The sequence below is a fragment of the Lithobates pipiens genome, unplaced genomic scaffold (assembly GCF_037356315.1).
Source record: "Lithobates pipiens isolate NorthernLeopardFrog02 unplaced genomic scaffold, aLitPip1_a1.2 Scaffold_23, whole genome shotgun sequence".
NCBI classification, from domain to species: Eukaryota; Metazoa; Chordata; class Amphibia; order Anura; family Ranidae; genus Lithobates; species Lithobates pipiens.
Window position 1 is genome coordinate 300696289 of NW_027507785.1, and position 27024 is coordinate 300723312.

General features: G+C 43.1%; 2 protein-coding genes across 12 annotated transcripts in view; one reads left to right on the forward strand and one right to left on the reverse strand.

Moving 5' to 3' along the window:
* NEXN (nexilin F-actin binding protein) overlaps nt 1-22223 on the reverse strand; it is a 77381-nt gene extending 55158 nt beyond the window's left edge. For 2 of the 7 annotated variants that reach the window (XM_077450411.1, XM_077450404.1), the window contains exon 1: nt 21719-22221. The gene's annotated coding sequence lies outside the window, so the exon portion shown is untranslated. Of the gene's footprint in view, nt 1-21718 lie in introns of all 7 variants that reach the window. The other 5 variants (XM_077450410.1, XM_077450406.1, XM_077450409.1 and 2 more) reach the window with 4 other exon arrangements.
* Nucleotides 1-26277, forward strand: part of FUBP1 (far upstream element binding protein 1) — a 114576-nt gene extending 88299 nt beyond the window's left edge. For all 5 annotated transcript variants that reach the window (XM_077450417.1, XM_077450416.1, XM_077450415.1 and 2 more), the window contains one exon: nt 25919-26277. In XM_077450417.1, the coding sequence (XP_077306543.1) occupies nt 25919-25933 (15 nt within the window). In that variant the 3' untranslated portion in view covers nt 25934-26277. The remainder of the gene's footprint in view (nt 1-25918) is intronic.
* Nucleotides 26278-27024: the final 747 nt, after the last annotated feature.

Here is a 27024-nt window from a genome sequence, read left to right on the forward strand (position 1 = left end):
GAGCTGCACCAGATTTTGCACTTTCAAGTTTTAGTAAATCAACCCCACTGAGTAGACCTCGTTACTAAATCAGGTCATAATACAACAAAAATATAAGAACAACAGTGCACCCAGTTGTCAGTGCTCCATTAGAGAATAAATGACAACAGCAAACAGGTCTCTCCAATTTAGAAAAGGTTAACAGGGGAGAGTACGTTATTTGTTGTTACAGCTGATAGGCAATAAACACTACAGGTCACCAGTTACTAATACTGTGAAGAGGTCAAAACAGTCCTAGTTGCAGCTGGTTTATGGTGGAACAGGTGGACCAGACTTAAGCCTGGTACACACGGTTCGATTGTTGTACGACGAGCGTCTGATTTTTTTTAATCAAAAGCACGTGTGCAGGATTTTGTCCAGCATACGAACTATCCGCTAATTGTCGTTCCACAAACACGAACATAGTGACGTACTATGAGAGTATAAAGAGGAAGTTTATTTCTCAAGCGCCACCCTTTGGGCCTCTTCTGCTAATTTCATGTTAGTAGAAGTTTGGTGAGCGTTGATTCGCACTTTTTTGTTAAGTTATTTTTATTTGGATGGCAGATAGCATCTCTAATTTAATTTGTGTTGGGTTTTTTGCTGCACAATAAAAACCATAACAGCCATAATATTAATATTATTTATATCACTACAAAACATTTTTTTTGGCTAGAAAATTACTTAGAACCCCCAAACATTATATATTGTTTTTTTTCTAACACCCTAGAGAATAAAATGGCGGTCATTGCAATACTTTTTAAGACAACAGTAAAATTAGCCCAATTTTTTTTATATTGTGAAAAATAATGTTACGCCGAGTAAATCGATACCCAACCTGTCACGCTTCAAAATTGCACCCGCTCGTGGAATGGCGTCAAACTTTTACCCTCAAAAATCTCCATAAGCGACATTTAATAAATTCTACAGGTTGCATGTTTTGCATTACAGAGGAGGTTTATGGCTAGAATTATTGTTCTCGCTCTACCAATCGCGATGATACCTCACATGTGTGGTTTGACTACCGTTTTCATATGCGGGCGCTACTCATATATGCGTTTGCTTCTGCGTGCGAGCTCGTCGGGACGGGGTGTTCTAATAAATAAAAAAAATAAAAATTCTTATTTATTTTACTTGATTTTATTTATTTTTACACTGTTTTTTTTTTTAAAAAAAGGATCACTTTTATTCCTATTACATGGAATGTAAACATCCCTTGTAATAGAAAAAAGCATGACAGATCCTCTTAAATATGAAATCTGGGGTCAAAAAGTCCTCAGATCTCATATTTGGACTTAAATGCAAAAAAAAAAGTCATTTGAAAAAAATTTCCTTTAAGAGGTATGGTTTGAAGTGACGTTTTGACTTCACTTCCGCCCTCCTATGGTATAGAGACGAGTGAGGGCCATCTTAGTCTCACTCGTCTCCATATCCCAGCACGGAAAGGACCCGATCGCCCTTACCGACGGCTCCGGTAAGCGGCGGAGGGCGCAACAGAGTGCCGGGAGGGGGTGGCCCCTCTCCAGCCGCCGATAACGGTGATCCCGCTGCAAACCCGCCGCAGAGTCCACCATTATCGTAAACACGGCCGCCTCCTGTAAAGATGGATATCACGGTTGTGGCAGCAGCTGCTGACGTTACCGAGATATTCCTCTTCAAAGTGCCGACGTATATGTACAGGAGGCGGTCGGTAAGTGGTTAAAATACGTTTATGAAAGCAGCTTCATTATTAACGCATTAAAGAAGATGAGAATGTGCGCTGCATTTTGACATTTCAACATTTTCCACGTCACGAATGTTAATTCTCGATTACGAACAGTAGTTTACAAGACCGAACTCTTCCGGCTCGTTCCTTCGTTCCGACCATGCGTCTTTGTACGTTCGACTTTTGTGTGACGGATTTCTTAACTGACAATCCGAAAATCAGACGTTGAGCTGTGCTTTGTCAAAAATTTACTAGTCCTCTCATCCAGCTTTTGTCTGATGAAAAAGTCAAATCGGCTGTCGAAAACACCGTACTAACGATCCTTCTGATTTCCGTATTGTGTGTATGAGGCCTAAGTCTTGCTGTCACCATTTACGTCACTTCACAATCCTACTAGGCCTATACTAACCATTCATACATACACGCATTCATTTTCTAAATAGACATTTACAGGCTCATAAAATTTCTTTTAAATAGACACAAAGAAAAAAAATCCCCTTTATGTACATCAAATGACTTTGTAAAAGCAGCAGTGATGTCATCCCTGTGCTGTACATACCCTGTGCAGGGAGCAGAGCTGTGGGAGGGACCCCATTCATAAAAGTTCCTGCATTATTATGACTTGATGCAGCGTGTTTTATGATAGGTGGGAAAGTCACCTGTCATTTATGTGCCTCTCCTCCATTCGCAGAATGTGTTGCATTCAGTGAAAGTAATGCAGGGACTTTTATGAATGCGGCCAGAAAGGGCCTGACAACAGTCAGAACTTCCTCAATGTACTGCAATGTTAGGCCCAAGGCAATTATCCATGCAGTGCTGGAAGTTCAGCACTGTGATAAGGACCGGCATCACTGGAGAGAAGATTTATACACTAAGGAGCAATCAACATGGTGTGGGATTCACTTCATTACAGAGTTCTGTGATTAAAGCTCAAGCCAAAAAAAAAAACTTTTTAACTAAACTTTAAAGCTAATTAAAATGAAACCTGGGTCCACTTAAAGTGGCTGTTAGCCTAGGTCAGTGATGGCGAACCTTGGCACCCCAAGTGTTTTGGAACTACATTTCCCATGATGCTCATGCACTCTGCAGTGTAGTTTAGCATCATGGGAAATGTAGTTCCAAAACATCTGGGGTGCCAAGGTTTGCCATCACTGGCCTAGGTTCACACTGACAGCGGGATTGAAATTGTGCGAGTTCAGATGAACTCGCACAAATTAATTCTCACATGTCAGTCCGACTTCAGGGGTCCCTGCACAGATTATACAAATCACACCCTGAAGTCACCAAGAGTGGTACAGAAACTAATTTTGGGAATCGGTACAGCGCCGCAAAGTCAGCGCCACACAGATTCAGAGGGTGCCATTGCTGGCAATAGCCGTCGATTTGGCATGCGATTTAACATGTCACATTGCATGCTAAATCGCATCAATGTGAACCTAGGCTAAAAGCTCAAAGTTTTTTACACCTTAATGCATTCTTTGCATAAAGGCAAAAAACCTCCCCTGTGCAGCGGCCCCCTAATACTTACCTGATCCCAATCTTCCTCCAGCGATGTGCACGAGAGCCTCGGCTTTCCGGGAACTCTCGCTCATCTGCTGAGACAGCCATTGGCTCTTGCTGCTGTCAATCACAGCCAATGAGGAGAAAGAGGCCCAGCAGCGGCTCTGTGTGTGAGTGGACATGCAGAGCTGCAGCTCATGAGCTAGCCTGCTTGGGTGTCCTCATTGCAAGCTGCTTGATCTTGGGACAGGAGTAGGGTTGTCACCTCATCACTTTAAACCTGAACACATATGAATTACACAGGTTCTGACGCTAATTTAACGCAGATAAGGCACCAAGTGAGTTTAAATATCACCTTAATCAGACACAGAACCTGTGTAATATGTGTTCAGTTTTATAAGGTTGAGATTTCAGTCCTAGGTAGGAGGGAGGGTCCAAGAGCGCTGCCGAGGGACCCGAGTAGAGGAGGATTAGTGATGCTCTGGTGCAAAACCACTGCACAGAGCAGTTAAGTATGACATGTTTGTTATTTAAAAAAGAAGAAAGCTTTTAATATCACTTTAGCTGAGGACCTTTTCAGTTTTAAAGTTCCCACAAACATGACATGATCATTGTGCAGTCCAGTGATTGGTTTATAAGTAATTTCTTGTGTGTACTATGCTACCTGTGCAGAGAGACCCTGACCAATTGACCTTGGGCAAAGAACCAAAAAGCCATATTGGTTTTTCTCACCCAATCATTTCTTGAGATTAGGCTGTCTCATGGTGTGTCCGCATGGTACATAAACATTCATGCACTGACAATTATTCTGATAAGCAATAATGATCTCCTGACCTTCATCTTGTGGAGGTGGCCACTGTAAACTGACAATGGATTAAATAGCGCAATGGCCAGTTTAAAGCAAAACTATCACTAAAAATAAGTTTCTCCTAATAAAGCAATTCATGAATGTGGGCCATAAAGTTGACAGAATCAGACAATAACAGTTTACTATTGTTCAGTATAACAGTTCTGTGCATGTGACTTGCCAGAGCATTGATCATGTGGTTTGCTGCCTACACTCCACTTGTAGAGTCTGGGTCTCTACAAGTGGAGTGTGATAGAAATGAGGATGGGGGCTACCTAACTGTGATAGGTCCCTACAAGTGGAGTGTGATAGAAATGAGGATGGGGGCTACCTAATTGTGATAGGTCTCTACAAGTGGAGTGTGATAGAAATGAGGATGGGGCTACCTAACTGTGATAGGCATGAATAGATGACAAAGGCTGGGAACACACTATTGCGTTTTTTCCATGACGAGTTCTCCATTGAAATCAAAATATCAACACATATTTGAACATGTATTAAGACACTTAAATATAACCATTGGCGCAAATCAATGCATTTGACTTGCGTTTGAAAGCCTAAGTGCAGCTAAGATGAAAAAGAAAAACGGAAAAATCAGCACAAGGGACATAACATGCAGTCAATAAGATGTGTCCCTTGTGTGGATTCCTCTTCTTTTAGTATAACTCCTCCTCTGACCCTGCCCCAGCCTCACCGCAGTATTCCCTCACCGCAGTATTCTTCTGATGCGGTGGGGGTTAATAGAGGTTCTCATAAAGAGTGCCCAATTATGCCCTCCCTTTCCATCCAGCTCCTTCATTCATAGGAGCTGTACTACAGCATCTGTGAATGAAATATAATCTATGAATGGAGGGGGCAGAGCAATCAATTATTCGCCATCATCCATTCATAGAAGATTGCGGTGCTGGTCCTGGATGGAGGGGTAAAGTTAACAGAAGAGGCATCAGCACAAGGGACATTTCCTACTGACAGTAATGCCGCGTACACACGACCACCAGACTTTTCAACGGACTGGAATCCGTCGGACAATTCGATCGTGTGTGGGCTCTGGCGGACTTTATCTTCCCAAAAGTCCGGCAGACCTAGAAATAAGAGTAGTTTCAAATCTTTCCGACGGACTCGAGTCCAGTCGAAAAATCCGCTCATCTGTGTGCTAGTCCGACAGACTAAAACCGACGCTAGGGCAGCTATTGGCTACTGGCTATGAACTTCCTTATTCTACGTCATCACGTTTGAATCCGTCGGACCTTTGGAGTGATCGTGTGTGGCCAAGTCCGTTCGTTTGAAAGTCGGGCGGACCTCAGCTGCTAAGTCCGTCGGATTGTCCACCTGATCAAGTCCGTCAAAGTCCGGTCGTGTGTACGCGGCATAAGTTATGTCCCTTGTGCTGAGTTTTCTGTCAGAAATAGGTACCCTGAAAAAAATTGCCAACAATTTGTAAGTGTGTGGTGTGGGGGGGGGGGGGGGGGGAGTTGGAGATTAGTGGATGGTTCGAGAAAGGGGGGGTGAATGTTTTCTTTAACAATATTCCACATAAACAAAATTGATTTTTTTTAGCAAGAATGATCCTTGTAGTTTGGATTTAGGCAAGAACCATTTGGCTTTGCAGTGTGCCCAAAACTTTTTATTTGTCAAAACAGGACCAGATTAAGCTGTAGATCCAGCTCTCAGACACCCCACTACAATAGGCAAACTGTAAGCCACGTTGCAGTAAATTTCAGCTTCCAAATTCAATAAAACAAAGGCCTGTGTTCCTGGCATGGACATCCAGACTTCTACTGCCAAAAAATAAAAGGAAAACATAACATATATACATATAACGTGCAGCTTCTGGCTGAAACACAGAATCTTTTTTCAAACTTTTTACATTTAAATAGACCTTTCTCTTTTCAGAATCCATTTAGGTAATCTGTTTGTTTAGGGAGGGTGACAAATACAGGCAAGCCGTTTGTGCTGTGTGATTACTAGAAGGCTACACAACTGTTTCCCAGCGAGTAGAAAGGTCTAGAAAAACAGAAGCTGACATGAGGGGATGGAGGGGGTCTCAGCTGTGTGAGGCTCAAAATAGCCAAACTGAACATAAGTTTGTACGCCGAAGTCTCCTCTTTCAGACGTGGCGCTGTGCCAGGGCCAGCAGACAGCCGTAGAGTCCCAGGAGGCTCCTTGCATTCTGCACAACGAAAACGTACAAGGAAAGTTTTGCATGCGAACAAGAGAGTCTAATATGTTGCTGAAACAAGGCTAAAGGAAACCTGTGCTAACATCTGGGCTCCATTGCTGACCTTTCCTTCTGAAAATGCTAGTTCCCTGGCTGTGCACAGTGGCTTCCATACTTTCCAAGGCACTGACCTTCAACAAGTGTATGGATCGGTTTTAGCTTGACAGCATTTATGCTTATTCCAAGTAATTGGCTCAGGAAACACTAAAGCCATTTGAGCTGTATGAAAACCAGGCAAATAGCATGTTCAGAAGGTCATCGGCAACAATAGCCTACCCATTTCTCCTTGCACATGTTGCTTGTAGAACACCTACTGGAAACAAACAAAACCAGTCCTTAAACAAACACTACAAGTGAGCTGGCCAGTGAATTAAAATTAATCAGAGTTTTACATAATTTATAGTTGCCAGATTCAACAAGCTTTTTACTGTGCTTCTGTGTGACTACAGTATCTCACAAAAGTGAGTACACCCCTCACAATTTTTGTAAATAATTCATTATATCTTTTCATGTGACAACACTGAAGAAACGACACTTTGCTACAATGTAAAGAACAGCAGTGGTTCTCAACCTGGGGTCGGGACCCCCTCAGGGGTTAAATGATGATTTGCCAGGGGTCACCGAATCCTGGGCTGTTCCTGAAGCCCGCAGCACTCTCCCAGCCTTTTCGTGGCCACCTAGCATGGCTGTCCCTGGAGCCTGTGGCCACCTAGCTCGGCTGTTCCTGCTGCCTGTAGCCACCCAGCTGGGCTGTTCCTGCTGCCTGCGGCCACCCACTCAGCCTCTTAGCAGCCGCCTATTCAGTTCAGGCCATGGCTGGGGGGGCAGATTCTAGAGGTCAACTGACTGGTGAGGAATGTGAAGTGGGAGGGGCTGAAAGAGACCCTATCTCCTGAATTCGGCATAGGTGTTACTGCTGCGAGACACCACAAAGTCAGAGACACAGTGAGCAACACTACCCACAATTATAGTTGCCATCAAAATTCCCCACTACAGTTCTCAGATCAGGAGATGACCTTGATCAAGAGCACCTACGTTGGCTGATCAGAACTTCCCCCTAGCACTGCCACTGATCCCACCCCCCACCAGCACTACCACTCATCCCAACTCCCCACCAGCACTGCCACTCATTTCATTCCGCCCCCCCCCCCCCCACCAATGAGAAAGAGAAGGAATAAATATAAAGAATACATGGAAGGGAGAAGAAAAGAGAGGGAGTAACAAAGAAAAAGGGAGAGAAAGAAGAAGAGACAGAACAAGAAAGACGACTAGAGAGAGGGATGGGGGGGAAAAAACAAATTAGGATAGAGAGTGATAAAAGGGAAAGAAAGGAGAACATAGAGATACTAATTAATACGCTATGAGTGGAAGGGACTCAGGGAGCACTAAATATCCATGAGTTAGGGGTGCAAATTACTTGTCTTGCCTTGGGTACTGACAATCCACGCTACCAAAATAATTCTACTGTTTGGGGTCCCCAGAACTTAGGAAATGTTATCAAGGGGTCACGGCACTAGGAAGGTTTAGAACCGCTGGTGTACAGCTTGTATAACAGTGCAAATTTGCTGTCCCCTCAAAATAACTCAACACACAGCCATTAATGTCTAAACTGCTGGCAACAAAAATAAGTACACCCCTAAGTGAAAATGTCCAAATTGGACTCAGCCATTTTCCCTCCCTGGTGTCATGACTCGTTAGTGTTACAAGGTCTCAGGTGTGAATGGGGAGCAGGTGTGTTAAATTAGGTGTTATCGCTCTGACTCTCTCATACTGGTCACTGGAAGTCAACATGGCACCTCATGGCAAAATTTTTTTGCTCTACATCAGGGGTCTCCAAACTTTTCATACAAAGGGCCAGTTTATTGTCCTTCAGACTTGAGGAGGGCCGGATTGTGGCCAGCAGGGGCAGAAAATGACATGCCCCCAGCATGAGTGAGAATAAATGTGGCCTTAGGGTTGGTGGTCAATAGGAGAAGGAGTAGTGACCCTATTAGTAAGAGGACTAGTATCCCATCACTGGTATCGGTGGAAGAAATAGTGCCCTATTGTTGGTGTCAATGGGAGGAAAAGGGCCTCATATCAGTGGGAGTAATAGTGCCCCAAGGGCCGCATAAAGGCTAGCAAAGGGCCACAGTTTGGAGACTATACACAAGTAAATGCGCAAAAACAGGGTCAAATATTTTTCCCAATGTCCACCAGTCTCTCACCAATTGAAACCAAAAATCCAATTATATGAGTGAGAGTCCATATTATGTAAAGATCCGTATGATTATAAATATAAAAGCTACTGTCCAGTAGAACAAAGGAAAGCATTTAAAACCAGGAGCTCCATATCCAGGGCTGCCATCAGTGAAGGACAGAAACCATGTTCCAAAGTCTATGAAAAAAAGCAAAGGAAGAGGCGCCTCTGGGTGTAGAGATAACATACACTTTAATTAAAAAAACGTATTTAATACAGGCAACTCACATTTTGGATGTGGTCTATGAGCATTCAGTCACTTTAAAAGCTGAGCATGGATGTGGTCATCTGATAGTCCGTCAAGCTGAGCGTACAGGCTGAGGTTGTTTGACAGCTGCGCTCCTTCATCAAGCAAAGCCTGTACGCTCACGAAACCGGTCGCACCCACCTCATGATGTCATCTCTCTCCGCCGGCGCTCCATACTTCGCTCTGCTTTGAACTGCGCTCCACGCCCGGCGTCTGTGCCACTTCCTGGCCACTAGCGGCTACAGCGCCTCAGCTTGACGGACTATCAGATGACCACATCCATGCTCAGCTTTTAAAGTGACTGAATGCTCATAGACCACATCCAAAATGTCAGTTGCCTGTATTAAATACGTTTTTTTAATTAAAGTGTATGTTATCTCTACACCCAGAGGCGCCTCTTCCTTTGCTTTTTTTCACAGTTTGGAGACCCCTGCTCTATATAAAGATGGCTTAGGCTATAAGAAGATTGCCAAGACCCTGAAACTGAGCTGCAGCACGGTGGCCAAGACCATACAGCAGTTTAACAGGACAGGTTCCACTCAGAACAGGCCACACCATACTTGACCAAAGAAGCTGAGTGCACATGCTTAGTGTCATATCCCGAGTTTGTGTTTGGAAAATAGATGTATGAGTGCTGCCAGCATTGCTGCAGAGGTTGAACGGGTAGAGGGGTCAGTGCTCAGACCATATGCCGCACACTGCATCAAATTGGTCTGCATGGCTGTTGTCCCAGCAGGAAGCCTCTTCTAAAGATGATGCACAAGAAAGCTCGCAAACAGTTAGTCGCAGACTAAGGGCATGGATTACTGGAACCATGTCCTGTGGTCTGATGAGACCAAGATAAACTTATTTGGTTTAGATGGTGTCAAGCGTGTGTGGCAGCAACCAGGTGAGGAGTACAAAGACAAGTGTGTCTTGCCTACAGTCAAGCATGGTGGTGGGAGTGTCATGGTCTGGGGCTGCATGAGTGCTGCCAGCACTGGGGAGCTACAGTTCATTGGGGGAACCATGAATGCCAACATGTACTGTGACATACTGAAGCAGAGCATGATCCCCTCGCTTTGGAGACTGGACCGCATGGCAGTATTCCAACATGATAACGACCTCAAACACACCTCCAAGATGACCACTGCCTTGCTAAATAAGCTGAGGGTAAAGTTGATGGACTGGCCAAGCATGTCTCCAGACCTAAACCCTATTGAGCATCTGTGGGGCATCCTCAAACAGAAGGCAGAGGAGCGCAAGGTCTCTAACATCCACCAGCGCCATGATATTGTCATTGAGGAGTGGAAAAGGACTCCAGTGGCAACCTGTGAAGCTCTGGTGAACTCCATGCTCAAGAGGGTTAAGGCAATGCTGAAAAATAATGGTGGCCACACAAAATATTGACACTTTGGGCCCAATTTGGACATTTTCACTTAGGGGTGTACTCACTTTTGTTGCCAGCGGTTTAGACATTAATGGCTGTGTGTTGAGTTATTTTGAGGGGACAGAAAATTTGCACTGTTATACAAGCTGTACACTCACTACTTTACATTGTAGTAAAGTGTAATTTCTTCAGTGTTGTCACATGAAAAGATATAAAATATTTTTAAAAATTTTGAGGGTGTACTCACTTTTGTGAGATACTGTATGCAGCTTCTTGTCACATGATTTTTTTGATGTGTGTGTATTATTTCCCCTTCTGAGAACTACAGATGGCATTGCTTGGAACCAGGAGCATGCCTAGATTAATTGCAGCCTGAGCACATTTTTGCTTTTAGTTTTTGCCTCTTGTTTGGTGGTTTGTGGGTTGGGTTACCATGGTAATGAGAACCCCACTGGAGATTATACCAGCTTTTGAATGCTTCTGGTAACCATGCTACACTGTGTACCTTGAACACTCTAAATGCAACCCCATTTTTGCCACTCCATGTGGCCATTTTTGCTGCCCCCCCCCCCCCCCCCTTTGGTTCCTGGAGCAGCAACAGATGACACTGTGGGCTAGTTGCTAGCGCCCTAGCAACCAATAATGCGGTGCAGCTGTGGGTCATTGGTTGCTAGGACACACAACTTCATCAGTTTATAGGATGCAGACGACATCATTGATTGTTATGGAACAGGTGGTGCCAACATCCTGGCAACCAACTCTGTAATGCAGCCATGTGTCGGGCAGTATCATTGGTTGCTAGTATTCTGGAGGCATGGCCACACAACTTCATCAGTTTATAGGATGCAGACGACTGGACCACACAACATCGTTGGTTGTTATGGAACAGGTGGTGCCAACATGCTGGCAACCAGCTCTGAAATGCTGCCATGTGCTTACAGGGCATTGTTACTCAAGCTGCAGTGAGGATGGACACTAGGCTCTGTGCTGTCTGATGCTCTCACCTTAGTTTGCCTCATTGGCTGCACCCCTCATCAGTTTATAAGATGCAGACGACTGGGCCACACAACAACTCCAGCCCAAACTTTTTCCTTCTCTTTTGTATGTATACCGCTTTACTGTTATTCATTAAAATTTCCCATATTTTTTCTTAGAACAAAGCGTGAGAAGAAACGTTATTGGCCACATTTTTAGTAGTGCTGGAATTGCTTACAGAATTGTGTCCCCAATGTGAAGACTTCTCACTTTCTGTCCAGGTGACTGGTTTCAAACAAAACAGGAAGTGAGGTAAATCTCCCTAAGGCCCCTTTCACACTACTGAGACTTCAAAGTCCTGTGATTTTACTGCAATTTTGCCGCGATTTCAGGGAGACTTGAGGTCTCTAGACCTCAACTTGCATCAAAGTCAGACCAAAGTGGTGCAGGGATTAATTTGAAGTCGGCATGAATTGAACTCATACTAATATGAATGGCTGTCATTGGAAATCATGGGGAACGTTCCATACCTTTCCCACACTATGCAAGCTTTGCAGAAGAATTTTCAGTTGGAGTTGGGCTTTATCAGCACAGATATTGATATAGATACAGATATTCTGTCTCAATGGCCCATTTAAAACGGAGAGTGAATATCCATAGCTACTTTAGGCTGGAAACTGCAATGGTACTCCATACTGTGGCCTGTATTTTATGACCCGTTCCAAATCTGTAGGCCATGTTGTGAAACCTGTGGTGTCCTATAGAGTTATTTCTTAATATAGCTGAGAGATTAGAGGAAAGCCCAGTCGCATGACTTTGACAGGTCAAATGGCTCTTGGCCTCTTCATTTTTTATTTTTTTTTGCTTCAGTGTCCTCATGCAAGTTGAACACTAGGCAGATTTGTAATATGCCTCACTGTTCCTGAAAACTGGTTATGTGGCAGTAAGGCCATACTGCTACTTTGTACATAGGGTCTTTAGTCACCATAGCAAGATTTAGGCCAGTACAAGTAGAGGTGCCCAAGACTGTACAAAGTTTCTGAAAATAAACAAAGGAATGCTCAACCCATTGGTAAAATATTCATTTTTGCAGAGTGTGAAAAAATTATCCCGTATTATATTCACACTTGAGTGTCATTATTTTTCATGCTTTTTTTGCACAGTTAAATATGCATTTCTTTTGCATTTTTTGTGCATTCTCAGGCTTGAGTGTTTTTGTTTTACCGAATGGAAAGGTAGCTACTAGGAGGAAACAGCTATTAGGTGCAAGATTGTTCAAAAAACATACGCTATTTACATTTTTTTTAGTGCTCACGTTGAAGTGTATTGGGTGCCCCCAAAGAAGCTTCTCTACTTTTTCTGAATGTTGAATGACAGCACATTTCTCAAATGTGAACGGACCCAATAGTATAAAAAAAACGGATACTGCTCAAAATATCTCAACCTATTATCAAGCACACTGAAGCCGCGTACACACGGGCGGACTGTATGGCCAACTTAGTCCGTCAGACAATCCGACGGACAGTCCGTCCTACTTTCGAATGAACAGACTTGACCACACACGGATGCAAAACAGTCCGTCGAAAGTTTGCGTGATGACGTGTACAGCACGTACGACGGGACTAGAAATAGGAAGTCCAATACACAGCAATGCAACCTTTCGCTGTGTAAATCCTTTCTGAGCATGCGCCATACTTAGTCCGTCGAACTAGCCTACTCACGAGCGGATTGTCCGCTGAAACCAAAGTACGACGGACAATATTACGGAAATTCCGAAATACTTAGTCCGCCAGACTGCACGCTGAAAAAGTCCGCTGAAGCCCACACACGAGCGGACTGTCCGCTGAAATGTGTTTCGACGGACTAAGTTGGCCAGACAGTCCACCCGTGTGTACGCGGCTTTAGGACTAAAGAATGGTGCGTGTCCACACACAGCCTTGGCATGTAGTGAGCTCCTCCTAGTAAAAAAAATAGCTTAAGCTTGGACTCCTATCCATGGGTAGGAGTCCAGGCTGAAGCCATTTTTTTTCAAAGGAGAAGCTCACTACATGCCAAGGCAGTTTGTGGATGGGCACCATTTTGTTGAAGGATGCAATAGAGTAACATAGAAATCTGAATGTCAAGCATTAAAGTGCTTTTGGAAACAGTGCAAACTAGGGCTAAATGTTTTTTTTTTCCCCCTAAACCACTGTAAACACTGAGGCCGCGTACACATGCGGGGACTGTTCGCCCAACTTTGTCCGCTGAACAGTGTTTCGGCAAACAGTCCGCTCGTGTGTGGGCTTTCAGCGGACAGTTTCAGCGAACAGTCCGCTGAACAAGGTTTTTCGGAAATTCCGAAAAACTGTCCGCTGAAACTTTGTTTCAGCGAACAGTCCCCTCGTGTGTAGGCTTGTTCGTCAAACTAAGTTCCGCGCATGCTCAGAAAGGATTTACACGCCGAAAGTTATAATGCAGTGTATAGGACGTTGTATTTTTCGTCCCGTCGTACGTGCCGTTCACGTCATCGCGCACGGTTTCAGCAAACTGTTCGTTCGTCGTGTGTGGCCATGTCCGTCCATGCTAATTTTGAGCGGACTGTTTGCCGAAACTGTTTGACGGACAAAGTTGGGCGAACAGTCCCCGCGTGTGTACGCGGCCTGATTGTCCCACTAAAGTAAGATGAATGTCAGAGTGAAGTGAATGAAGTAAAGCTGGCCATACAATTTTCATTGATGACACGGCTGAAGTTTACACTGTGGGTGGCCTTGTTGGCCCCATCCTGTCAATGTCCTTCAAATAGAAAACCAAAGAAGATTGGTGAAAAACTGGTGGTAAATCGTTCAGGTATTCTGACAGCCACTGCAGGCAGCTGTCAGGATACGTTACTCGGATAGGAGGGATTTGTCCATCTGTTCTGCCCGCAATTTAATAGCATATTGCCATCTTAAAGTGGTTGTAAACCTCAGTCACAAAGTCTAAATTAAGCACATATATCTGTAGTTTTTACTTGTTTATCTCCAAAGCTCTAAGTGCCATTTCTGTCTGGTGCTTCATTCTTCTACCTTTGTTCCTGTGCCATGTGTATAGGGGGGTGTGTCCCTTTCCTCCAATTAGCTCTCACACACAGTACATGAGCTCTAACTACAGCTCTCTGCCCCCTCCTCTGTGATACTGATAGATGAAGAAGGATTTTATAACAATTATGCATTTTTGAAGGGATCAAAAGAAGACTACAGATTAAGGGCTCTTTCACACAGGCGGTCCACCCGACAGACTCTGCTTTGCTCAGTGGGGTATCGATTCATTGATCCCATGCTGAGCAGGCTGATGACAGTTCCGTCTCCGCTCACTGTGCTGAGACGGACCTGTCAAAGTCCCGCTCTCTATGGGGAGATCATATGAAATCGGACAGCCTTTCCGCTTTCATCTGATCCAATTCTCCAGACGGATGGAAGATAGAGTCTCCATCAGTCAGGATTTCACAGACAGGATCGGATAGCGGCAGATGTCAGCGGACATGTCACCGCTAACATCCGCCATTCCATAGGGGTGAATGAAGGGTCCTGGAGCTGATCGGAAAGCCCGTTTGAAAGGCGCCAAACAAGAAAAACTTGTGCAGGAGGATTTGTTTCATCTCTGTATCACCTGAGGCTATTGGGTATATAAGAGGGTTTACAACCACTGGTGACCACCAGTGGTTCTAAAGCCTAAACATTTTTTACCTTAATGCATTCTTTGCATTAAGGTAAAAAATGTTTTGGCATCAGCCCCCCCCCCTTACTTTCTCGGGCCCTTGTTCGATCCAACGCTGTGCACATCTACAGCTCTTCTCTCACCACACTTCCATGTCTCATTGGCTTTGCTGGGGCATCAGGAGCCACTGGCTCCCAGTGCTGTCAATCAAAACCAGTGACGAAGGGGGCAGGGTCGAGTCCTGTTGTCTGTGCCAATGGATGCAGTAGCAGGGCTCAGGAGCAAGCGGCTTCCCATGGTGGCACTGGACAGAGAGGAGGGACCAGGAGCCCCAGCAGGGGACCCGAGAAGAGAAGGTTTGTGGCCACTCTGTTCAATTCTATATAGACGTGTTTGTTTTTTTTGTTTTAATTTACCTTTACAACCGCCTATCTACCCCAGAGTGAGGAAGCAACAATGGTCAACATTTCAGTTTGCATTACCCGTCCAGCAACAGGACTCCAGAAATAAGTATAATTAAGCATTTTCTAGTGGAATGAGCTTTTTTTTCTTTTTTTTTTTTTCTTCAATATTTAAAACACAAGTCAGCCCAATGCTTAAGATTAGACATTGCTCTGAACAATATAAAGTAGCAAAACGAAGAAAAACCCTATAACTCAAAATTCCACAAATATAACATAAAGGCAACTGCTCCCAACATTCCAGACTATTCCTTATTCATAAAAACAATTCAAATCACACTTCAAACATCCACCAGAATATGTAAGTAGAAGGAAATATCATGTTAAAGCCATAAATCCCCACCATTGTAAAAGATTTGGCAGGAAATAGCATAATGGCAATTGCCGAAAAGAAAAAGTTGAAATATGATTGGCTACACTGTATTTGTTTAAAGTGGTATTAACCTTTAAGTGGTATTCACCTTTTGATCCAGCCAGTATATCTGTTATATGTCAACTTCCTTTAACAGAAGTGGAAGTTTATGGAAACTTCCCTCTCTGCAGACTGACAATGCTGCTGTCCAATGACATCTTCATTGCTCCTCCATCTAGAGCAGAGACACCATGTGTGTTATTGGCTGGATCACCAGGTGAAAATAAAGAGAGAAAAGCCAAAAATAAAAGAAAATGAATGCAGTCACTCCATTTATTAATACGTAAGCTGCAATATATACATTTTGTATACATTTTACATACATTTTATATATATATTTTTGTTTCTGTGTTTAATACTGCTAAGATTCAATCCAAATGTTGATTTTCAACATTTAATGATTTGCTGGAAACTTCAGGTTTCAGAAATATGAAATCAAAGAGTGGTTAGAAAGCACCACACATACCACAACTATAATCAAATGCAAACCATTTTTTACAGCCTGACAGATCATTTATGTTTACATTCTTTATGAAGGAAAGGATATGAATCTTTCAATGCACAATCACCAATAACAGCTGCTGGACACATCTGATCATCGCAGGTCCCAGTGGTACATTTGAGAAGGGCAGACATTACACTACACTTTGCACTTAGGTAGGTATCTGCCCCATTATGCTGGATTCACACCTATGCATTTTTAGTGCTTTTTGCATTTTGCAGACTTGCACTACAGTCCAGTCACCATGGTTTCCTATGGAACACATTCTGTAGTGCAAATCTGCAAAATGCAAAAATCACTAAAAATGCCATAGGTGTGAATCCAGCCTTAAAGCTTACCAAACAGATACTTTCCAAAATGTCCTATAGCGTGTGCTTAAAATTCCAACACACTTTGGTGCTTTTTAAAAGACAGCTAGAATGCTGGTAAACTATACAGTCACGTGTCATAGATGTTACAGTGGTGGGGGGTTGTCTGTAATTTTTATCATTTTTTATTTTTTTTGCTATCTTTCGTTCTGTGTCCTTATTGCAGATATTTCCCTTAATTACCTGTCCTGGAGACACAAGAGGAAGCCATCCCAAAGAAAAGGAAATCCAGCTGACACTCAACACGGGTCCATTGGGAGATTTGTTTTTTTAATTGTATAAAATCTCTTTATTTTCTGTTCTGATGATAACTGGCTTTAGGTCACAATTTAAAAGAGTCCCAGATGGTGACACGGTAATAACGGCCTCTCACTTCTGTTTTAATGGGAGGCTCATCTTAAAGAAAACGTAAACCCAACATTTCATATTCCTATTTTGTGCCTGCTGTACCATGTATTTGTCTGAAAAAGTCTCCAGTTCTCTTTGTATTGCTTCCTTTGTGTGAAATCCCTGCCAGGCTTTCTTCCTGCCAGGCTTTCTGCTTTCCTATTAAAAACTGACTACACTATGCAGGAGAGCACAGCATGGTCAGTACTGTAGCTGTGCTGGGAACTCAGTCTGCTCTTCTCCAATGATCAGACTTGTCCTTACATGCCCCGTGCACAGCCATTCACTGGTGCTGCTGTTTCTCCTCCCTTAGCTTTTATTGCAGCTGAGAACAGAGATTATGTTATCACTTGCAATAAACAAAAATACCTTTTCCTTTTTTATATCTATACACAACTTCTTTGCCTTTTATTTATCTTTTAAAGCGGTTGTTTCTTTAAGAATGTGTATGGGGTTAGCCGGTGTTCGATAAGATAGTGTCCCCCATCACATAGTGTCCACCCTGTATTGCGCTTGCGCAGTACAGGGGACAAGGAGAAGCCAAACATCTTCGAAGATAAACAGCGCCTGCGCTATGAGTCCAGGTTCAAGCCCCACCATCCAAGTGGACATAGAGTTAGAATATAAAATAGCGAAGCCGTGCCTGAAGCGTGGCGAGCGAAGCGCGGCGAGCGAAGCGTGGCGAGTGAAGCGAGCCCACGTACGAGCAACCCTATGTCCACTTGGATGGTGGGGCTTCAAGCTAGACTCAGTGCGCAGACGGTGTTCTTCGGAGACTTTCAGAGTCTCCTTGTCCTCCATACTGTGCATACTGGCACACCCTAATTGCCCCATGTTGTGCAGATTTCCCTTTGCGCCCCCCACCCTCCCTGCATCGTTTCCTGTTTCCCTCCTCTTCTCTGCTTCCGGCTGCTGCTCTCTTTAGACCCCCTGAGAAAGGTTCCCAATGGGGCTCCTAAAAAAATTTGCAAAAAAATTATTATTAAAAATAAGATTGTAAAAAAAAACTACTGGTGCCATCCACTGCTCTACTGACAGTAATCTCCACCTTAATGACACATTCCCCTGCTCTACTGACACTCCTCCACTGTAATGACAAAGTCGTCCACTGCTCTACTCACACCGTCCACTGCTCTACTCACACCGCCTACTGCTCTACTCACACCGCCCGCTGCTCTACTCACACCGTCCACTGCTCTACTCACACCGTCCACTGCTCTACTCACACCGTCCGCTGCTCTACTCACACCGTCCACTGCTCTACTCACACCGCCTACTGCTCTACTCACACCGCCTACTGCTCTACTCACACCGTCCACTGCTCTACTGCCACTGCCCTACTGCCACCGTCCACTGCCACCGTCTACTGGTCTACTGCCACCTGACACTGTCCACTGCCCTACTGACACCAACCTCTGCCTCACTTACACCGCCCATGTTTTATACATTTTAAAGTTTGTTTACATTAATTTATAAGAGTGTGTGTGTCTGTATGAGCTTGGGGGTGCACACTATAATGCAATAGGCTGCACACAACTATGGTTGTTTTACAAGGGTGAGGGTTTGCAAACACTAACTGTACTTCAGCTGGGAAATATCAGGGTCCCCTTTGCAGGTACAGGCCTAGGCCACCATGCGTAACTCTACAGTAATCCAACACTACACAAGCATTCCTACAACTGAGAAATAGTCAGAATTTTGACCAGTTTGCAACAGTGATATCACCTCTTGTATTTGGGAAGATGCAGTATGATTATTGCCTGGTCAGAGAGGAAAGTGAACTCAGAAACAAGACTCGGACTCCATGAACTTTCAGCTGGTTCCCTGTTCACACTTGCATTGTAGGAAACAGCTAGGGCTAAATGGTTAATTTGTCTTCACTGCTGTCAGCCAGGAGGGTTAGTATGACAGTGACAGCTGTCACCTGTTCTGAAGACTCACCCACCATCTGAATCTTCAGCCTGTCCTTGTCAACTTCTGTACAGTCCAGAACCATACGGTCAGCTACAGCAAAGAGATCCTCAGGCTAAAATATTCTAGTATTGTAAGCACTCAGATTCATACAGGAGTATGAAAAATAGTAGATGGAAAAACATTTAAGACTTTCCTTTAATGCCCGTTTTTTTGTCAAAGGGTTGTTATAATAAATAGTCAAAAACAGCCTAACCTCCCAATGAAGTAAAAAAAATCTTAAGTTGTAATGTAGAGAGAGTAGAACTCCAAAAAGAGTAATTAAAGACGTCCATATATATGTTATTCTTTTGGGGGTACTAATCAACAATAAAAATAACTTACCAGAATTTCTTATTGTCACTCCTTTTCATTTCAAGTTTTACTTAAAGGAGTTGTAAACCCTTGTGGTTTTTCACCTTAATGCATTCTATGCATTAGGGTGAAAAACCTTCTGTAGTGCTGCAGCCCTCCAGTGCCCCAGTTTTACTTAACTGAACCTGGATATCTTCTCCCCGTGGACAAGCTCACCAGCTCTAGCTGGTGTCTCGTGTCCTGATTGGATAGATTGATAGCAGTGCAGCCACTGGCTCCTGCTGCTGTCAATCAAAATGAGGCGGGGGTGGGGCCGAGTCCTGTTTTCTGTGTCGAACGAGCGCTTCTCCGACGGGACACTCAAGAAGAGGAGGAGCCAGGAGTGCCACGGAGGGACCCCAGAAGAGCAGGATGAGGGCCACTGCATAACCAACTGCACAGCGGAGGTAAGTATGACATGTTTTTTTTTTTTTAATTGAACCTTTACAACCCCTTTAAGGGCCCAAAGCAGGGAGAGAGTGCCTGTGGTTTAGGAGGAGGACGAGTCTGTGAGATTCAATACCTTATTTCTACATAAAGAGCTCAAAGATGCAGTGCCACTCCTGACCCAACCTGTCCATATAGTAGAAAGGGAAAAAAAGAGTCTGCTTTTTTGTTTGTTTTAAATAAAACGTAAACTCCATCTGGCTGTAGTTGTTCAAAAAATAACCAGCATTTTGTAGGATTCAACAAACACAACTGACAATTGTAAGCTTGCTACCAAAATGATTACTGAGGATGGATAGGAAGTGATATCGGCCAAAATGATTTCCCAACTTTATGATAAAAATCATTCCCTGCAGAAGATTGCTTTCAAAAATCTTTATCAATACTAATATTTTTTTAGAGCCACCTGTCATTTTCAGGTCCGAGGGAACCCCTCCTAATACAAATGTATTGGGGTCATTGAGAAAACGCCCCTTACATTGATGTTCAGTGGGAAGAATGCTCCCTTAAAGAAAGCTTAAAAAAGATAAATGGTGCCATTCCGCTCGCTTCGCTAAGTGGCGTTAGACTCCGAACTATGCAGGCACCAACAGGTTGAAGGTCAATCGGTGACAGCTCCAGGAATCCCTAGCAACCTCTGGTGGAACCCAAGGGGTCCACAGAACCTCAACCTTTTTTTTTTAGTTTGGAAGAACCATTGAAATAACTTTCTGGTCTCAGAGAGCCCTTACTAATAATTACTATTGCTACATTAGTATATAAATGTGATGGTCGCTGGGAGAAACATCTTACACTTGTGGTCGTTGGGAAGAATCCCCCAGATAGCCAAAAAGATCATTATTGTCAGCGGTTACTTAAGGGAGAAGCAGAAAATTGCTTATTTTTCAAGAAACCCCTAGCAATCTCTGAAGGAGCCTGGGATTCCATGGAACCCTGGTTGAGAAAGGCTGGTCTATACAGTTACACAGTTTAGTTTCCAAAATCAAGCGATCAGAAAGAGAGGCTGATCACAGCGATCCTGCACGGGTTCCATAAAACAATTGTACAGTATATTACTTTTGTTCTTTTAGCTATACTCTCCTCTTTTTTTTTTTTTTTTCTTCCAACAAAGTGTATGTATGTTTAGCTATACTCATGAATAATGTGAAGGTATAAAAACTTTGTAAAGTTTCAAAAAAAATGATTGACCTGTTTGTCTATCCATGTCTTCTATCATAGAGCTATCTCTTGTTGCTCTTCACTTTCTATTGACCCCCAATTAGGTGTATTCTTTCCTTTACGCTCTCTATTAGTAAAAACTGAAAACTGTCAACTGTCTCCACATGAGCCCTGACATCATACAATGTTACACTGTTGTTTTGGTGATTTGTTTTCACAAAAATGATCCATCACTGTTTACTGCAAACCGTGTTGATTTACATGTGATCATCATACAGAGTTGCGTGCCCATGTGTCAAAAAAGAATTGAAGTAAGAGAAACCTATAGTGAAGAAGTCAGGGGGCTTTCATTGATGACCTCTCCTTCTGAAAATACTTGTTTCCTGGCTGTCAATGGCTTCAGCTATTCAGTCACTAAATTAGAACGCAGATCAGACAGCTGCAGTCTTCTGATCTATATAGTTTTGTGTCAGTGCCTAAAAAACAATATTCCTGCCCAGGCGCAGGTATAGATTTCCTTTAATTCAGCCCTACTGCAAGCATTTCTCCTCGATAACTTGGCAACTTCGATGTCTGAAAATCCAGGATTTATCAAAAAAACAAGGTGTCCAGCTTAAAAAAATGTAATTGCGTTTGAGGCATTTTATACATCATCTGATAGCAAAGTCATCAAAAAACCTTTTGATTTACAAAGGACAATCGGGTACAAAAGGAGTGGTGGTTATGCTGTGACTCATGGTTCCACAGCAGTTTCCATTATTAACTGGGAACTGAAAGTTTCTGGATAACTGGAGACCCAAAGCTTGATTCTAAATCCATGCTAGGACTTGTAGTTCCCCAGGAGGTACAAAGAGGTTACTCATACAAGTTGTTAATAGGATCTTACCTTGCTCCAGAGGAAAGCTTTATGGTCAGTTATATGCTTAGGATGAGACAGTTCCAGTAATTCCTGGCTGAGTTGTCCTCTTGCTGTGCCAGACTTGGGATATTATTAAGCTGCACCCTGGCTTGTCCTTTGTCACCCTGAGCTGAAGCAGATCCCCTCCACTAGTCCACACTGAGCTGCTCCTTGTGTGCTGCTGCAGAGCTGTCCTTCTCCTGGTCTGCTGCTCTCATCAGACGGGATGCCATTTGGCTGCACTAACTCCCAGCCTGCGAGTTTCCATAAAAGTCCTGCTGTCAGGTCATCTACCACATTCCAGACAATCCAAAAGCAGCTCTCAGCTGTTCACCACTCACACATACACATACATACAGCCTTGACTCTTCCCACTGTGACCCCCTGCATGGGAAACCACTTCATTCCTGGGCAATGAATGAGCGTAGGGTGATGGGAGCCGTGGCACAGAAGGGGTTAACCCCTTGGTGCAGGATGCTGGAAGCAGGATCCGTTCTCCCATCATCCAGACATGAGGTCTCTTGGATCCGTACCTCCTGGACTCTCCCCCCTCCTTTGCAGAAAGGGAAGCGGATAACTTTTTATGAAGTTTTTCAAAACTTTTCTTAGATATTTGCTTCCCTCACAACAAGTTTCTAAAAGTTCAGGACAAGCGGAGTCTCTAGCCTGCGGTCTGGAAACAGAAACTGAAAGTTAAATTGTAATAAAAGGCAAAATCTTGTATTTTTGTTAGTGTGGAGAGGGATTAGAATGCCTGACAGGTTTTTATTGCTGTGTGTCCCCATTAGGGAGATTCACCCCTTTTAATTGTTCTGGTGACCATTATCAATGAGAGTGAAAGTAAAAGAAAATCCCAAATTTTGGGCTGTCAGCAGATAATGAATAGAGGGAAATCTTCTAATGGAGACACTAGGTCTGGTGTCAGCCTGGGATTCCCTCACTTTGGAGGGATTTTCCCTCTCTTCCTGTTGTAGCCAAGGGAAGTGAAGGGAAATCTCCCCAATGGGACAGTTTACAAAAAAAATATATAACCCTCTTTTATTCAAAATGAAAAAATAAGTTTTGTCTTTAGATATGCGGAAGTGGTACAAAAAAAACAACCTGTACCTACAGATAAGCTTACAATAAAGCACCGTTTAGGTAATATTCACACCAGCAACAGCCGATGACTCTCCCCCCGCGCATGCGCAGTGTCGCTCTGCATTCAGGGCATACAGTATGCCGTGCAATGGCGGAGTCGACGAACCTGGAAGAAAAATTGGGTGAAGATAGAAGCGCTGGGGAAGCCGTGACAGAGCCATGCTCTGGAGGGCTCCGTTTCCGTTTGCAGACAAATGTGTTAATGTGCTACATTATGCCAAAAACCTGCAGGAGACCCTTTTTTTTAACATTTTGGCAGTTTACTACCACGTTCACTAAATGCTCCCGTTTCCAACCCTTTGTCCTTCAACTGTGGAAGACTTTTTCTTCTACAATCTACTATGGCTGATATATATCTGTATCAAATAATGTATTGCAAATGAAAAGCCTGTCATTCCCTGGGAGCATAAACGCAATCCTCACCACAGAAGTAAGGGTCTATGCATCCATGTAAATGAAGCCTTAAAGCCTAACTGCACATTTAAGGTCCCTTTAAATAGTTTGTTTGGGCCATGCTGGCTCAAATGAACAATTTACTACACCAACAGGTTCATTTGTTGGGTGCGTGCTATTAAGGGAATGTAGCCTCGGCTACAGCGCTGCTTTCCGGCAGTGGGATAGGAACTTCCCTTCCCACTCCCAGAACATAATATAAAGTCAGGCTGAGCGCTGCAGGCTTCCTCTGATTGGGCTCAGAGTTTGTGATATCATCCACCTGCCTCTCTGCCTCAGCCAGTCAGAGGAACCTTTGTATAGATCTTTCTTTTGGTGGTATTTGATCACCTCTGCGTTTTTTATTTTTTGAGCTATAAACAAAAACAATATATATTTTACTTTTTGCATATACATATCCAATAAAAAAATGTAAAAAAAAAATGTATTCATCAGTTTAGGTCAATATGTATTCTTCTATGTATTTTTGGTACAAAAAAGTTTTAGCGTCTATAAATAGGGGATAGATTTATGGCATTTTTTTACATTTATTTTTTACTAGTAATGTCTGTGATCAGCGATTTTTATCGAGACTGCGACATTGCAGCGGACAGATTGGACACTTCTGACACTTTGGGTCCATTGACATTATTGCAGGGATCAGAGCTAAAAATAGCCACTGATTACTGTATAAATGACACTGGCAGGGAAGGTGTTAACACTAGGGGCGATCAAGGGGTTAAGTGTGTCCTATGGAGGTGTTTATAACTGTGGGGGGATGGGACTGACTGGGATTAGAGAGAGATCGCTGTTCTTGATCACTAGGAACAGACGATCTCTCTGTACTCCCCTGTCAGAACGGGGATCTGCTTTGTTTACATAGGAAGATCCCCGTTCGGCCTCTCTGAGGAGCGATCGCGGGTTGCCGAAAGACCTGTGCATCGGCACCCCCACCATGCAGCGGGCACGCCCGCAGTGTTTTGTGCACGAAACAGAGTACAGGTACGACGTTTCACGTGATAGGTCCCCCCTGCCGCAGTATATATGCAGTGGGTGGTCCTTAAGTGGTTAAAGACATGGACAAATAAACCAATTAAACAAAATACACCACAAAAAACAAAACAAAAAAAAAACACAAATACAAAACCACTACAAAAAAATAGAGCATACCTAAAAGCCATCATAACAATAGGCGTCTAAATAGCATAGTAATACCAGCCTGCTTTGCATATAGACTCTGCTTTAAAAAAATGTTTTAACTATACAGCTAAACCGACAAGAGCCTAAGGCTGGCCATACATTATACAATTTTCTTGTACCATTTTCCTTAAGATTTAGCAGAACCATATAATATGAGGTCAAACATAAACACTTTCAATTTCTATGCAATCAGTCATGCCCTTGCAGCACATACAGTACTTGAAGGTAAATCTAATGTAAATTGAATAAAATCTAATGTAAATTGAATGAGAAAATTGTATAATGTATGGCCAGCTTAACTCAATACAGAGCTCATATGGTCTAGCCAAGGTGACCAAATTGCATTAAACTGCTTCAATGAGTTTCTAAGAGAATAAGTGTGTGTCTCTCATCAGAAACACACTTGTTGAGATCAGATATCCAGTTGGATAGGGTTAGACGGTGCCGGTAAATCCACTTTAAGGCAATTTGTCTTCGAACCAAAAACAGCGCACTTTTTTTTCGTTTTGTGTTTTTTTTTTCTCCCTTTTTTAGATTCAGATTTACTTTTATTTGAAAAAGTGTTAAAGCTGAAGCAAAGTCCGCTATATTTGTTTTTAAGGCCCCCAGGAGGGTTATGTCATAGTGTGCACAGCATATTAGTACATTATGGCAGACATACCTATCATAAGATGTCCTTCAGCACAGCTTCCATCTTCTCCCACTCTTCCTTCCAGGTCCCGTGACTTCAGCCACTTGATAGGTCAGGCTGCGATGACGCCACTCCCGCACATGCACACGGGAGTCACATCGCTGCGGCACATTTGGGGCCATAAATGTTCCCTGAGCTGTGCATGCGTGGCCCAATGAACATGACAGCCAACAGGCAGAAGGAGGCATTTATTGCAGAAGAGACCAATAAGGGTCTCTTCTGTCATAAATATTGTGCCCGTCAAACATTTGTTTAAAATACAACTTTACTTCCACTTTAAAGACATAGACAAATAAATCAATTAAACAAAATACACCACAAAAAGAAAAAAAACACAAATACAATGTATTCACACATTACATATTGCTAGATACACATTTATGGCTTTGATCACCCCTGATGTTAACCCCTTTCCAGCCAGTGTCATTAGTATAGTGACAGTGTATATTTTTAGCACTGATCACTGTATTAGTGTCCCTGGTGATGTCTGCTGCAGTTAGTCAGTTTCCCCCCAGTGTCAGTTAAGTGTCAGATTGCCTGCCACACTTTTGCAGTCCTATTATAAGTCGCTGATTAGTGTCATTAATAGTATATAACAAAAAAAAAACTGTCTGTATCTGTAGCATAGTTTGTAGACGCTATAAGACATTGTATTTGTTTTAATTGTTTTATTTGATGTTTTACTGCAAAAAGTTAAAAATAGTTTTTTATTTTTTGTTTTTCAGTGGAAACTTAACTGAGAAGTAGAAACTGGAAACCCCGTAGCAACCTTTGGAGGAACCCTGGAATTCCACGGAACCCTGGATTGTTCCCACAATGCAAGAGATCAGAAAGAGAGGCTGATCACAGTGATCCTACATGACTTACATAAAACAACTGTACAGTATATTACTCTTGTTTTTGCCTATATCGATATGAATAACGTGAAGATATAAAATCTTTGTAAAGTTTAAAAAAATGATTGTCCTGTGTTTGTCCATCCATGTCTTCTATCATAGATTTTTTTGTCAAGAATTTTGGTCTTTTTTTGTTTACAGCTCAAAAAATTAAAACCCCAGTGGTGATCAGATACCGCCAAAAGAAAGCTCTATTTGTGTGAAAAAAATGTATATAAATTGTGTTTGGGTACAGCGTTGCATGACTGCAAAATTACCAGTTAAATTAGCACAATGCTAAATTGCAAAGGATGGCCTGATCGTGAAGTAAAACCTTCTGGCGCTCAAGTGGTTAAACATGAAGTTTGGCTTTAAAATAGTCCTAACATCAGATATATTTGTTCATGCACGCTATGTGTAAGTGTAACACTTCTAGGTATACAGTATATTACATCTCACAGCGATCACAGTACTTCCCCTGGCAGTGCAGTTCTCTCCAGAAGGATGATGATGATGGTTCAGGCGTCATCCAGGCTCAGCATCTATTTCCTGGACTGAGATGCTGGCTTTGCAGGCCAGAGCACCTGTTGCCATTTTTCTGCACCCCAGTTCCTATGTTTCCATGTTTTCATGCACAGTTGAGCTGCTTCGCCTTGTTTCCACTTCCTATACATGAAAACATAGGAACTGGGGTGCAGAAAATTTCAGCCGGTGGTCTGAACTGATGAGTTAAAATGTCAAATATTTGGCTGTAGTGGGAGGCAGTTTGTTTGCCGAAGGGCTGGAGAGCGGTACAATATGGAGTGTCCGCAGGTAACAGTGAGGCATGGTGGAGGTGCAGTGCAAGTTTGGGGTTGCATTTCTGCAAATGGAGTTGGACATTCGGTCATGATCAATAGTGTCCTCAATGATGAGAGATACAGGCAGATACTTCATGCCCGGGCTGGCCATTGGGC